General features: G+C 32.2%; 2 protein-coding genes across 3 annotated transcripts; one reads left to right on the top strand and one right to left on the bottom strand.

Moving 5' to 3' along the window:
* Window positions 1-2,028: 2,028 nt before the first annotated feature.
* LOC133689399 (probable receptor-like protein kinase At1g80640) lies at window positions 2,029-5,807 on the top strand. Its single transcript, XM_062109260.1, has 10 exons — window positions 2,029-2,447; window positions 2,731-2,910; window positions 3,014-3,264; window positions 3,355-3,487; window positions 3,622-3,685; window positions 3,779-3,875; window positions 3,994-4,096; window positions 4,597-4,715; window positions 4,811-4,900; window positions 5,409-5,807. The coding sequence occupies exons 1-10, from the start codon at window positions 2,294-2,296 to the stop codon at window positions 5,565-5,567; spliced, it is 1,350 nt and encodes a 449-aa protein (XP_061965244.1). The 5' UTR covers window positions 2,029-2,293; the 3' UTR covers window positions 5,568-5,807.
* A 239-nt stretch (window positions 5,808-6,046) lies between these two features.
* Window positions 6,047-10,242, bottom strand: LOC133689398 (aspartate aminotransferase, chloroplastic). 2 transcript variants are annotated; one of them, XM_062109258.1, is made up of 12 exons: window positions 10,091-10,242; window positions 9,854-9,925; window positions 9,551-9,628; window positions 9,042-9,236; window positions 8,876-8,914; window positions 8,698-8,787; window positions 8,458-8,566; window positions 8,265-8,374; window positions 7,790-7,933; window positions 7,425-7,591; window positions 6,599-6,863; window positions 6,047-6,369 (listed from the first exon to the last, which is right to left on the bottom strand). In XM_062109258.1, the coding sequence occupies exons 2-12, from the start codon at window positions 9,923-9,925 to the stop codon at window positions 6,238-6,240; spliced, it is 1,401 nt and encodes a 466-aa protein (XP_061965242.1). In that variant the 5' UTR covers window positions 10,091-10,242; the 3' UTR covers window positions 6,047-6,237. The 2 variants fall into 2 exon arrangements, with proteins under 2 accessions (XP_061965242.1, XP_061965243.1); XM_062109259.1 differs by having other exon boundaries at window positions 9,854-9,930; window positions 10,095-10,225.
* Window positions 10,243-14,729: the final 4,487 nt, after the last annotated feature.

The raw sequence follows: 14,729 nt of genomic DNA, 5'->3' as shown, positions 1-14,729 counted from the left end.
TGAAAAAAATTATTTTTAGTCAAATAAATATTTTTAAATAATATAAACTGTTTAATCACAAGATAGTTGTTGTATTTGTTGCTTCTCTAAGCAACAAAACTTTATTGAAAACAGATTCAGACATTTAAAAGTCACTTTGTATTGGGTTTAGGAGTTAATTGCATAGTTATGATATCAGCATGGTCGGTTTCTAGTGTAAATTCAGATGAATTTAAAATAATATTATTTAATTTTTTTTAAAAAAATCAAAATATTATTATTTTTAAATAGTATTTTTTAAAAAAATTAAGCCGAGGTTTACTTAAATTTTAATGAATTCTATCAAGTCGTAAATTAACTTGCAAGCCATTCAAGTCATATTAACTTGTTTTGTCGGATAAAGAAAAGTTTGATTAGTTCAACTTCCCATTTAATTAAACATAAAATCTAATTTAGTTCAAGTCTTGTAAATCACAAATTAACTTTTATGGTTAATTTTTAAAATCAAATCAAGTTTTATTTAAATTTTAAAAAATTATATCAAGTTAAAAATTAATTTAGAAGCCAGCCAAATCATATTAACTCGATTAAATTTAACTCAAGAGTCCTAGAATTACGAGTTTGATGCCCTAACAGGTTTTATAACGAAGGTTCCTCGTAAAAACAAACGTTTGTGGATAAAATATTGCAGAGAGAAGGTGGATACGAGCAATGTTGTCAGCTATTAACTGACTTGATAACTTCATATTTACTTCAATAGAATGAACATTTCAGCATCGGTTGGTACTCAAAACAAAATTGTTTTTGTTACCATTACTCAACAAAAATGAAAAGGACATAAGGAACTTGTTTACACCACGCCTTCGAATATAGTTGTTAGGTTTTATTCCCTTGTTGAAAACTTGTTGCATTAAGAATATTACAACATCTACATGCTAGAAAACAATGTCCTAACGATTGACTACGAGATCAAAGCATTAAGTTCTTCCAACATATTGTTAAGCGCATTAAGTTTTTCCAACTTATTGTTTCTTGACATTTTCTTAGATATTGAAAATCAAATTAATCATCTTTTAGGTTGTACAATAGTAGGAGTTTGGAGCTAAGATATTTACTTTCTTTGCGGTCTCAAGTTCGAGTCATGTGATTGCTAATATGATGATCACTAGAAGCTTACATGGTTGTTAATTTCAGTGTCCGTTGGATTAATTGAAATGTATATCAAGGACAAGCAAGACCCTATTAGGACATTGCAAATTGTTTTGTTTCTATTTTTAATAAAAAAACAAAATGGGATTTTATTATCATTTGAGATTGGTTTATTAAAAAAGAGAATGAAAACTTGACAAGAACCTAACATGGCCATTCTTGTTACCAATTCCAAAGGGTTCCAAGATTGTAAATTGTATAAAAAACATCTTTATTTTCACATACAAACTTAAATTTATTCCCACAATTCTAAATTTTTATTGTTTTTTTATCGATCGATCTGAGTTTTAATTGAACGAAGCAGGCAAATGGATTTTAAAAGAAAAAATCTAAATTGAAAAATTAAAATGATATTTACTTGTTTTTCATGCATGCTAGACTATTTAATAATTTTTACTTTTTCAGAACATACTAAACCAATTTTAGTTATTATTTTGGAATAAAAGATATGAAAACACTAGAGATAGGTGTTATATCTATCTTCTTGTACTTTTAATTAAATTAATTAAATGTATGTTTTTTTATTTCAAGATATTAACCAAACTCTATATTAATCTATGTGCTTATTTAATGTTGTGGTAGGTTCTGTATTTCGAAATATATATTTTTTTTTAAATAATATAAAATTGATATTATTTTAATGATATTAATAAAATAATATTAAGAATAAAAAATTTTGAAAAAAACACACACACACGTAATATAGCTTTCACAACTTTTTTGGATATATAACTTTTATTAATCTCTTTTACAACTGCCCACATGATTGTTGTGTGGTGGCCCCAATTCAATGGCTCAAATCATAAATAGTTTCTTCGGCCTCTTTTTGTTCCCTTTTCTTTTCCTTTTTAAACACAGAAAAACAGTTTACTAGGAAGATAAAAAGAATTGAAAAAGATTCAAAAAAAAAGGAAAGACAATTCCTAGTAGCACTGGAAGAAGACCCAAAACATAGTGTTAACCAATCTACACACACAAACCCTTCCCATGGTGTTCCACGACTTGCAACCTCTCTCTTTGTTGAACCCACAAAGCTAAGGAACCTCAAAGTCCTAACATATATCTCAATCTTCATGTGTTCTTTCAACTTAGATACAAACAAACAATGAAGCTTCTTCATCTTGTTCTTGCTCTTCAAACAGTTCCCATTTGGTTTTTTCACTTATGTCTAGTAGTAGTACATGCCACACAAGAAGACCCGCTTGTTTCTTCACCACCCCCCTCTCCCATTTCCACTTCCATGGCTGCCTTCTCTCCAGGTACTTAAAAGGGCCCTTTTTAGTTTTCAAAACAAATGATTTTGTGGTGGTTTAAGTGATTTCAAAAATTCAAACTTTCTGTGCCAAATTTAAGTAACGACTACATAATCTAGTGCATTTATGGCTTCACATTACATGTAACAAAAAGTTTAGTTCTTTGGGGCATGATCCCATCTCTCTACACAGTGTTGATAGAGTTTCAAGATTTAGTTTTTATGGTTCTTTTCTTTTTTGAAAAAGCTTAATAAGCTAAAAGGTTTGCTTCTTTGTATAATTTGACCAGGGGTTGAATTGGAAATGGGAATCAAAGACCAACAAAAGCACGAGGAGTTACACAAGAAAATGATTCTGTTACTCATTGTTTGTTGTAGCATTCTTGTTGTTATCGTCTTTCTTTCTCTGTTTTCTTGTTTCATTTACTACAGGAAGTCCTGTCAAAAGAAGAAAGCTTCTCAGTGTTCAGGTGCTTAGGTTTCTTTTTCTACCAACAACTCATCTTTATTTTACTCCAATATTTGTATTTACTGTTGTGTTTTTTGTTAGTAATTCTTTGTTTTGATGTGAAGATGTGGAGAAAGGGCTTTCATTGTCACCATTTTTTGGCAAACTCAGTTCCTTGAGAATGGTTAGTAACAAGGGATCTGTTTCATTAATCGATTATAAGATACTAGAGAAAGGAACAAACAATTTTGAAGATGATAAATTGTTGGGGAGGGGTGGATTTGGACTTGTATATAAGGCTGTATTGGAAGATGACTCAAGTATTGCAGTCAAGAAACTAGACTGTGCAACTGATGATGCACAGAGAGAATTTGAGGTGCTATCAATTTTCTTGAAGATTTGATGCATTTTTTTTCCTTTTAGATTTGTTTTCTTGGTGGTGATTTGTTATTAATTCGAATTGCAGAATGAGGTGGGTTTGTTAAGCAAATTTCAGCATCCAAATATAATTTCTATTGTGGGCTATAGTGTTCATGAGGAGATGGGGTTCATTATTTATGAGTTGATGTCCAATGGGTCCCTTGAAGATCTATTGCATGGTAAGATATTTGTCCCCTTTTTTTTTTCAGGGTTATTGTGTCATGGTAGATGAGTTAAGACATTATGAAATATAGAAGTGCTAATATATATATATATATTACTTTTTTTTTCATGGATTTTGTTGATGCTTTAGGAACTTCTCGCGGATCTTCATTAAACTGGCATTTAAGGTTGAAAATTGCTCTTGATACAGCAAGGTGAGTTGCTGTTTTCTTTCTGTTGATTTTTAAATTTCTTTTGTTGGTTTGTTTTTCTTTGAGTATTTCCTTATTTCAAATTGTTGACTCTAGAGGATTAGAATATCTGCACGAGTTCTGCAAGCCAGCAGTGATCCATAGAGATCTGAAATCATCTAATATACTTTTGGATGCCAACTTCAATGCCAAGGTAAAAATGTATAAATTTTTTTAGTTTGTGTTAAATTAATGAAACTCTCAATTATTTTCTTCTTCCATCACTTCACTTTGCCTTCTCTCTCTTTCTCTTAACTTGTGTTTGGATTCAGCTGTCAGATTTCGGTCTTGCTGTAGCTGATAGTTCTCATAACAAGAACAAGCTCAAGCTTTCAGGCACTGTGGGTTATGTAGCCCCTGAGTATCTGCTAGATGGTATGCTAAACTAAACTGGTTAAAATTTCGATATCAGTAGTTTCGACTTGTTAGCTAGACAACAGGGTTGAGTTGAGAGACCGCCTTCTTTTATATAAACTAGTTTAGTTTAGGTGAATTTAGGGAGAAGACTGATACATTTTGCTTGATTTGATGAGCTTAGAAGCAATGAATCTCAGATAGCATTGTCAAAGCATCTCTGAAGTATGCATTTCCTATCAAAGTTTTATTGGGTCAAAGTGTAAAATGCTACTGCTTGTTTTGAGCTTTCACAATCTAGAACACTCGAATGTTGTGTGATCACTCCATTATTTTGGAGATGATGTAACACTCAAGGTTCATCAACCAAACAATTTTTTAAGGATGCCCTCAAGGGAGCAAATCACATGAGAATAGATGAAAAAAATGTCAGTGAAATGCAAATGACTGGAATCCCATTGTATTTGTTTTGCATTTTGCCATTCCCCCTCCTCAAGAAACAACTTTTTTAAATTTTATAGGTGAATTGACAGATAAGAGTGATGTCTATGCTTTTGGAGTTGTGCTTCTGGAGCTTCTATTAGGAAGAAGGCCTGTAGAAAAACTGGCACCAGCTCATTGCCAATCTATAGTAACATGGGTATGTTTACTCATCCAAAAAATTATTTTCTTTTGAGAGGCAATCATTCAAGATTTCAATAACTATATTTAATGCTATGGCTATTTTAAATGCAGGCCATGCCTCAGCTTACTAACAGAGCTGTCCTTCCAACCATTGTGGATCCTGTGATCAGAGATTCAGTAGACGAGAAGTACTTGTTCCAGGTTTGTGAACCACAAAAACCATAGTTTACTTCTTTGATTGGATGTGTACTATCTAAAAGTGTGAGTGGATTGTTTTGGTATTCTCTGTACATGATTGACTAATGCAAAGCAACCTGAAAATTTTTTCCTTAAAGTAATAAATCTGGATTGGTTTGGTAGTTGTGAGTGGGCACAACAAAATTTTGCCTCAGGTTTGCTTTAGTTCAAGGTCGAATTGATCAATTCTGCCCCAAGTGTTGTTGGCAAGGTAGGAGAGAAAAAGGGTCTGTTGAACTAAGAAATTTTTTTAGCCAGGTAAGTTAGTTGAAGTTTTTTAACAAAACCAGACGCATATGGAAGCATACTTTAGGTTATTTAGTTCCTTTTTAAAGCGAGAGGAGCCAAGTTTCAAACTGGTGGCATTGATAGTTGAGCATGTTTGCCTTGAGTTGCCAAGCTTAGGTAATGTTAGGGTAGATTAGGAATTTCAATTTGCTTGAGTTGGCTAAATGGATAGCAATTTGTGCAGGTTGCTGCAGTGGCTGTATTGTGTATTCAACCAGAGCCGAGTTACCGCCCCCTCATAACAGATGTTGTGCACTCTCTTGTCCCACTGGTTCCTCTTGAGCTTGGAGGGACGCTAAGAGTTGCACAACCTACAACTCCTAGAGGTCATCGACAAGGCTAAGCATCAGGGAAACTATTTTCGGATGCTGCTGCATCTGCTTTAGTTTGTGTTTGATGAATCATTGATCCACTGCACTTTCTTATGTGCATATTTTGATGTATCATTTGATAATTCATGTCTTTGGTTATTTCGGACAAGAAGGTTGATATCGATGCGTTTCAAGAGCATTAGAATCTTTACTCTTGTAAATCGAAGCAAAGTTTAGAGATCAAGAAAAATAGCATCCCAAATTTGCACCAAGCTCATTTTCAACCTCTTGGCTGTGTACGCAATCAGTTCATCTTTTCAGCAACTTCAAAGAATCTGTAAAACAGCACTTTACTTATCTCATGAATCTTTTGGATCTCTAGATTCAGCAGAGAGCTCTCTTCTGTGCTGCAATTCTTTTCAGTTTTTCCCTAATAAAGTTAGAGGTTATCACAGTAAAGAGAATGCCTTGTGAAGAGAAGGTAGAAAGGAAAATTGGCACCATGTCGCAGTAAAACTATAACTCGCACCAGCTGGGATGTAATAAACAGCCTCAATCAAAGCTCAGTTTACATGGATTTGTGACGGTCATACCAGTGAACATTATTACAAAATTTCTGTTAAATAATATAAACTCAGTAAAACATCCAAGTCACCAAAATTTATTAACTGTTGGTTCTGGTATACCCGTTCACTATCTCTTTCAACTGACATTATGGTAAGAGTCAATAATGGCATCAGCAAGGCATTCACATTTGGCCAAAGACAGTCCTGCCAAGGATATTCTTCCATCCTTTGTCATATAGACATGCCACTTGTTGGTCATATTTTCGCTCTGATCGAACATAAAAAGAACACACAGAAAGATCATGAATTAACGATGGCAATGGAGAGGTTTGAGGGAAATGGAAAAGAACAAATTCAAGAATTCAACCATGAATATAAAATGATAACAAATGTCATTTAAAAGAATAATATGAAGAAGATGAGTTTTTCTTAATGATTCTACCACAACAAAATCACTCGAAAATCACTGAAATGATAAAAATTTGAGGAGAAATCACCTGAGTTTTGTTCAAGCCTGTGAAGGAGAACATGCCAATCTGCTTCAGTATAAAAGACCAATCTTTCCCACTCTTATCTTTTGCGGAGAGACTGTCAAATAGTTTCTGCCTCACATTTTTTATCCTTCCAGCCATCATCTCCATCTCTTCTTTCCATTCATTAAAGAGAGCTGGATCCCCAACAACGTTAGCAACAATCCTAGCACCGTGAACGGGAGGATTTGAGTACATTGGTCGGGCAATCCTTTTCAGCTGGCTCTTAACCCTGGAAATTAAGAGAGAAAAAAACCATTATTTAAACAGGTATTATGACGTGAGAGAAGTTTTCCCTATCGAATTGGTGGTTCTAACAAATTGTTCACAGGACACCTTTGACAGAACCCCAATTGCAACAAAGGTTCACAAAAGGTCACCCAATAACGAGAAGCAAAAAGTGTAATATTCCGTTATTCACACGACTTAGGATACAATCAATGTCCTCACATCTATGCCATTCCTTTATGCTTCATTGGAAGGAAAAAAAAAGAGAGAAGAAAACATTAACACAGTTCTACTGTAGATATTCAAGCATTCAACAGAAACACGACCTATCAGCTTGGAGACCAAACCAATAAATGGTGATGACAAAACGGATGGTTGCCTGGTTAATATTTAATAATACTTTTATGCATCATATCGAGGACATCATTTTAGGTAATCTTAACCAAAACAAAGGCTAGAAAATGAACAATGCTGCAGTATGGAATAGCATGTATTTTAAGGGAACAGCATCTCAAACTCAACTAGCGAGTGAACAAGCTTTATTTAGCAAATCTATTAATCGCACCTTGCTGCTGCATCTGTCGATGAGCAGACAACATTAATTGCCCCAATTCTTTCAGCATACAAGCCCAAGTTTTTGCTGTACGACTGAGCAATCAAAAGCTCCATACCACGTGCAGCAAACAACCTCACTGATGATGCATCTGCATCGAGGCTTCCACTAGCGAATCCCTAAAAGTACATTGAACAATTGAAATTAAATATCAGTCCCTGAACGGTATTCCAATTCTCAAGGAATTTTTACACGATTACCACAGCAACAAACCACTATGAAGATTTTGTAGTTCACAAAGGCACATCTTTGGTTCAGCAGGACAATAAAATTGACGGTGCAAGTGTGATTCAGATCAGATTTAAAGCAATGTATACCTGGTAGGCCACATCAAAAAATGGAATGTGGTTCTTTTCTTGAATGACATCAGCAATTTTCTCCCATTGTTCAGGGGTTGGATCAATACCAGTTGGGTTGTGAGCACAGCCATGAAGCAATACAAATGATCCCTCAGGGGCTGCCTGCAATAAAATAATAGCACACTTCAGAGAAATGATTCAGTCTGAATCTGAAGTTATGAAAGAAAGATTACCCCTCTCTCTCTGAATTCCCATACCAAGCACTGATAGTGTATAATTCAATCTCATGCCTCAGCACTGCCCATCCCCAGAGGGAGGCAGGGGGGAAGAGAGAGAGGAGAGTACGCTAGTGCAGATTGAAGTAGTGAGAAAGACAAAAAATGAGATGAAAGATACAGCAGCGTGCTGTTTAGGATGGCCATCAATTCAAATGATTCAACACAAAATGGCGAATTTTTTTTTTTTAGTGGAGTGTAACTGATCTACAACAAACCTTTATGTTTGATATCATCCCCTCAAAATCCAAGCCAACTGTTTTGGGATCATAGTATCGGTACTCGGACCATGGAACTCTTGCATCATTGAAAATATTCTTGTGATTACCTGCAAAATTAGTTTGTTGGCCATTAATGTTGATAGCAACGAGACAAATCATATAAAATGTACAAGGGAGTGACATCACACACCCCAAGTTGGAGATGATATCAGAACTTGCGCTCCAGGAAAATATCTCTCAATGAGCGCTGCAGCTAATCGAAGTGAACCAGTGCCTGAAAGACCTTGAACAGTTGCAACCTGGAATATTTTTACAAATCGATATCCAGTTTATTATTAATATGTTGTTATGTTCTCAGTAATATCTTTATGACAGGGATAGGAAACTGAATTCCTTTTAAGAAAAATAAAAGCTCTTGTCTTCAACATACTCTTTGTTGTTTTATCACTGGGTTGCTAGCTCCGAATAATAACTCTGCAGTCACCTTATTGAATGCAGCCAAACCTTCAATTGGAAGATACTACATAAAAATGATCGATGTCAGGTGAGTTGAACAAAATAGGGAGATTAGAAATTTGTCATTCTTACATTTGAAAATGTTGACATACCTCCTTGTTTTCACCCCTCTCCAGCATAAGATTCTCGGCCTAGAAATGAAAATCAATTTCAGATATGCCATCATAGCAATCATTGTCGCTGCTTGTAAGTTAAAAGATCCAAAGCTTGATTCCCATTATAAAAACATATACCATGTAGACTGAAAAGTTTACTGACCTTCTTAACGACATCAAGCACATAAGGCTGTAACTCTTCAGTTCGGTATGCCCCAACTCCAAGGTTGAGCTTCTTTACATCCGTGTCTGCTCTAAAAGCTTCAGATACACCAAGGATAGGATCAGGAGGAGCCATAGCTATACCCTCAAAACGAGATACATTAACTGCGACAGTCATAGATATCCGGCCAAATGACTGCGAATCAGGGAAAAAGAAAAAACTCACATCTCGAAACCAATACATATCAAGCTCCAATCCTACCAAATAACGCATGTTAAGTCAAAATCAAATCATATCAAAATCTTTAAAGGACCAGAAGCACGCACTGGTAAAAAATCATGATCTGAACAAATATGTATAAAGCCTCAATCTTTTACACTTGCAAAAGAACATAGTTTCTGCTTTAGCAAAAATCAAGAATCCTCCAGCAATTACAAAACACAGGATCATAAAAACAATAATTGAATAAAAAAATTAAAATCCCATTAAGAAAAACACGGCATATATACCTTTGCCTTGATAAAGGGATTGCCTTTCCCCTTGTTAAACAATGTACTCACACTACCACTTCCAAGCCTCGCCTTTCCCTGCCCAAAACCACAGTTAAAATTCCTGATCCACACCATAAACATCTATTTGGTTGCTAAGAAAACAACAAAACAGAAACTTCTGAATCATATCACAGATTTTCATAACTTCAATTTACTTGATTGGCCACATTTTCCCAACAACCAAACAGAACACTTTAAAAAATGATGACCCAATAAGGAAAAGCACTAGAAAGTGACAATCAAAGAGAGAATTATCGGTACCTTGAGAATTTCTTGCATAGAAAGTGAAGCAGAAGGAGTGGTAGAAGCTAAAGAAAGCATTGTTGAAGCCATCTGAATAACAAAAAATGACACTGCTCAATGATTAGATTTCTAAGGAATGATTTTGATAAAATCCAACAGCTACTTGTGTGATCTAAAAGTATTTGTGTGACTGGATTTGACAGAACTGTAAATGGCGCTTGAAATAATGATGGGTTCATTTAAAGAAAACGAAACCTGAAAAAACCGTTGCCTTTAGAAACTAGAAGTGCTGTTGGCGATAGATACTAGGAGTTGGTCTCTGGTAATTTCGTTATCAAGGAATATTGTGTTCTGGGTTTCAGTGCATGCTTTGATATGTAAAGATGACCAAAGCAATTTAGCAATTTAGCAAGAAACAATAATAATAATTAAAAAATTATTGTCAAGAGTACTCTCGGGTTAACTTCATGTAATAACTAAAATAATTAAACTCAATTTAATTTATAACCTGCTTTGAAACTCAAGTTATAAATTAAATAAGTTAATTTAAATTAATTTTTTTAAAAAATTATTTTTAAAAAATTAAAAAAATATTAATTTAATTTGGATCAATTAACACGATTAATTAATTTATAAATTTAATCAAATCAATTTCTATCTAATTTAATTTAACATCCAAATTAAACCAGTTCATTTAATAACTTATTAAACTAGATTGCATTTAATAATATTAATTTTTACTTGATTTAACAAAATTAACATGTATTATTCATATCAAACATTAAGATTTCAAATAATATTGTATAAAAATCACCTGATTTTTTATATTCTTAAAAAAAGAGATTTAAATACAAGATAAAAGAAAAATACATTGTAACTTGTTTCAAGAGAATCAAGAAATACTGTTTATATCGAATTTATAAGAATTTTCAGGTAATATCATAAATAAATGACATGATTTATTATGTTCCTGTGAGTGACACAAGATTAGAATTCAGGATAAGAAAAAAGTAATTAATGATAATAATAATCCTAGCAATATTAGATTAATGATAGGTATCTTTTCACTTTTGTTTTCTTTAAAGCTGACTCTTCTGTTCAACTGGATTAATAAAAATTCAATTTTATTAAATTAATATTTTTATTAATTTAACTTAAAACATAATATGATTCAGACTTCAAGCTGTGAGTTTCTTAAATTAATTAATTGAGTTAGGTTTAATGCTTATGAATTCGAGATATTTTGCATTTTTTATTTTTTTAAATCAATAATTCTTTTATGGTCAATTTTCATGGCCCAAAACTCCACGTATTCAATGAGTAAAAATATTCTTACGCACTTGAGGTCTTGACCTAGCGATGATAGAGGCTTGTTCTCTTCTTCTACACCTGGGTTCGAATCTTACTGTGCACGCTTGCCATCCCTGCGGTGCTTTACATGTTCACTGGGTTTGCAGGATGTTTAGTGGGTTGTGTGATTAGTTGTGGTACGTGCAAGCTGACCCGGACATCTACGTAAATAAAAAAAAGATACTCTTACTTCTTGAGCCAATTTGTATCCATTAAGGGCTGTTTGTTTTTATAATTTAAAATTATTTTTAGAAAAAATTAAATTTATTTATTTATTTTAAATTAATATTTTTTTGATATTTTTTTTAATTATTTTTACATGCTAATGTTAAAAATAATTTTTTAAAAATATAAAAAATTATTTTAATATATTTTTGAGCAAACAAATATTTTAAAAAATAATAATTACCATACTTGTAAACACCTCTCAGGAGAATACACCTGTCCATGTTCGGATTAACTTGTATTACCCCAAATGATTTGATCTGCCTAAGCTTTGACTATGGAGATGTGAACGAATTTTGATTCAAGATCTTATAGGTCACCGATGGACAGGTTTGCCTTTTGAACTCCCTGAGAATAATAAAGGGATCATATGGCTTTTGGCACTCTTTTTGAACACTTTCTTTATTATTGTGTCCCCTCGTAAGCAATTCTTTATAAAGCCATAGGCAACTCGTTAGGTTTTCCCCTTTGACTATTAACCACTGTGCTAAAAATATTGGGGTTTTCCTCACCTCCAACTCTTACTTTTCTCGTAAGAACAGTTAAGAAGGTGACTTCCTTTTGTCTTTTCAAAATTCTATATTTCAATTTTTCCCTTCCTGTTGAATACTTACGAGTTTACTATGAAACCTCAATCAATCTAATTTATTATTATTTTAATATTATAAAAATAATAATTTCTTAAAATTTTTTTAGAATGAAACCATGTTTTTTAATGGTTATTTTGGTTGCTGTTGAACTCATCAAATTGACTAGATAAAATTGAAATCACAATCTCAAATAAATATCTTGATATTTGATTTTTACTTACTTTTACAAATGTTTATCTTTATTATCATATCATTAAATAAAAAATAATTAAAAAACAAAGTTGTTAAATCCAATGAAATCCATGATCCGACTCACAAATTTGGTTAGTTAAGTTACGAAATTCGGGTCAATCTAAGATGTTATTGTTGCAATATTATAAAAACAATGATTACTTGAAATTTTTTTAGAGTGAAACCATATTTTTTAATGGTTATTCTAGTTGTTTTTGGACTCATTAAATCAATTAGATCAAGTAATTTTTATATAAGTTAATTTTAAACTAAAATTAAATAAAAAATTAGATTGATAAAATTTAAAATTAAAATAATAATACCAAATAATTCTGAAGCAAAGCTTAAGATCAACCTCGAAGCCACAGATGAAAGCAAGCGTGCAAGAGTAACAAAATATGTTGCAAGCTTAGAAATTGATATTGCAATATTTAGTAATCAGCTTATTTCCAGATTGAATACTTAAATCAATTTCTATATATATATATATATATATATATATATATATATATTCTAATTTAAATAAACACAATCTAGCCGCGTAGGGGATAATATAAAAATTATACTTTTTTTATTATTTATCTGGAGGATTGAAATTTGATAAAGTAACATGTACTTTAACATAATATCAAGTTATTGTTTCAAAGATAAAAGATATAAAAATAATGAAGTAGAAATCACATGTTTTATTGTTTTTATATTTTAAAATGAGAGGAATTCATTTTAAATTATCAAAAGAAAAAAATTTATTTTATGTGTCTTTATCTCTCCAATCAAATATAATCCTGTTTTTTACACATATTGTTTATATCCTGAAACATCGATTAAATTCACTTTAAATTCAAAATTAAATGAAAAATCAGTTTTTAAGCGGCCCAAAGGCCTTCATGATCATAGACCATTGCTAACCCATAGCAGTGGAGTCAAAGCTCTGGGCTGCAATTGCTCGACCTTGTCTTCGTTCTTGCCTGCTCGTTCGTTGATTCGTCAGTTCATTTTTTAGTTCCACCTCGTCAAAGATGATCATTAAAGAATAGTACTGTCAAAGATGATCAGGCTATTTCCATACATGCTATTGCTTCTTATTAAATACATCATTTTAAATAAAAATATGGATTTGGGTGGATGACTATAAGTGCTTCTACTACAAATCAAGTCTAACAAGTATATGCTAGTTTTGTCCCCCACTCTCGTGTTACCCCTCAACTTCGTCCGCGTTTTCTTTAACGGCATGTTTGAGAATGCAATCTAATTTGTATTTTTAAAAATTTTAATTTTTTTTAAATTAATTTTTTTTAGTATTTTTAAATTGTTTTGATGTGTTAATATAAAAAATAATTTTTTTAAAATAATAAAAAATATATTTTAATACATTTGTAAAAAAAAAAATTCTTTAAACCGTAATCGCTAACACAATTTCAAATAAATCCCTTACTAAATCTAAATGTGTTTTCTCTTTAATTACTCTCTTATTATTATGCCTATTATCTGTGAATAAAATGATATTAATTTTATATACAAAAAGCTTCCGAGTCATGAGTTAAAACATGAAGAATTACATGGCCTATGGTCTCCATTGGATTGGTGGGTGGCCACCATCAAGCCAGATTTTGTTCTTAACTCATTGAAGAATATTTCTTTTTTCCCATTAAAAATAACGCAACTTTGGCAAGTTAATTGTAATTTATCCTAACTATTATTAATTTTCTTCTTTCGCTCGAGTAGAAGAGTGTCTTGTATATAAAAAGAGTGGTCAAAAAGAGTATTAGAATATCTTCAATATCAACAGAAAGTACTAGAATGTTAGGCATTTTTATTAAATAGAAGAATTAAAGAGTACCGGTACAGAGAATCGATTGAAGATGATGGAAACATCTCTAACTCTTTCTATATAGTATATAGTTTCTTAATATAGAAAACTATTTTGGTTTTATGTAAACAATGTACAGTCTATGGTAAAAATATTTCAATTAACGTCCAAAATCAACAAACCAACACGAATTAGGGAAAGAAATATTTATCAATGATCATTAACTTGCATACAAAAGGACTCATTATATCACTCTCCTCGCCACACTCTCTATTTCCCACTTGTGCTCTTAATTTCAACTTCCATCATGAACATGATCCCTGAAAATTGTACGTAAATTAAAGGGAAAAAAACATGGTCAGTCTAGACCTAGAGAGATCACAAGATCGTCAGGAATTAAAAGAAAAAAAAATTATAAAGCAAAACTCAAATATAGTCTATATTGATAAGAGGTACGAGAAGGAAGGGAGGGTAACATTTCTATTAAAGAGAGAAGATAAGATGAAAGAAATATATCTCTTTCTATATATTCTACAGTTCTCTATAAAGAAAAATATTAAAGTGGTAAAAACATAACCATTTAACATGATCTAACGACAAACCGCAAGATTTGAAAGAAGAGAATTATCAAAAGGTAAAAAAAAAAAAGTCTTCTTTTCCTTAAGAAACATGCCGTGGACGATATACA

The sequence above is a fragment of the Populus nigra genome, chromosome 3 (assembly GCF_951802175.1).
Source record: "Populus nigra chromosome 3, ddPopNigr1.1, whole genome shotgun sequence".
Taxonomy (NCBI): domain Eukaryota; kingdom Viridiplantae; phylum Streptophyta; class Magnoliopsida; order Malpighiales; family Salicaceae; genus Populus; species Populus nigra.
Note: the sequence above shows the minus strand (reverse complement) of the source record. Positions and strands in the feature narration are given on the sequence as shown.

Coding starts and splice junctions, on each gene's coding strand:
- LOC133689399 (XM_062109260.1), top strand. CDS start 2,294: ATGAAGCTTCTTCATCTTGTTCTTGCTCTTCAAACAGTTCCCATTTGG. Junction 3,488..3,621: donor CCTTGAAGATCTATTGCATG/GTAAGATATTTG, acceptor TTGATGCTTTAG/GAACTTCTCGCGGATCTTCA. Junction 3,876..3,993: donor ATGCCAACTTCAATGCCAAG/GTAAAAATGTAT, acceptor GTTTGGATTCAG/CTGTCAGATTTCGGTCTTGC.
- LOC133689398 (XM_062109258.1), bottom strand. CDS start 9,925: ATGGCTTCAACAATGCTTTCTTTAGCTTCTACCACTCCTTCTGCTTCA. Junction 9,629..9,853: donor CTATGCAAGAAATTCTCAAG/GTACCGATAATT, acceptor GGTTTTGGGCAG/GGAAAGGCGAGGCTTGGAAG. Junction 6,864..7,424: donor TCGACAGATGCAGCAGCAAG/GTGCGATTAATA, acceptor CTTAATTTCCAG/GGTTAAGAGCCAGCTGAAAA.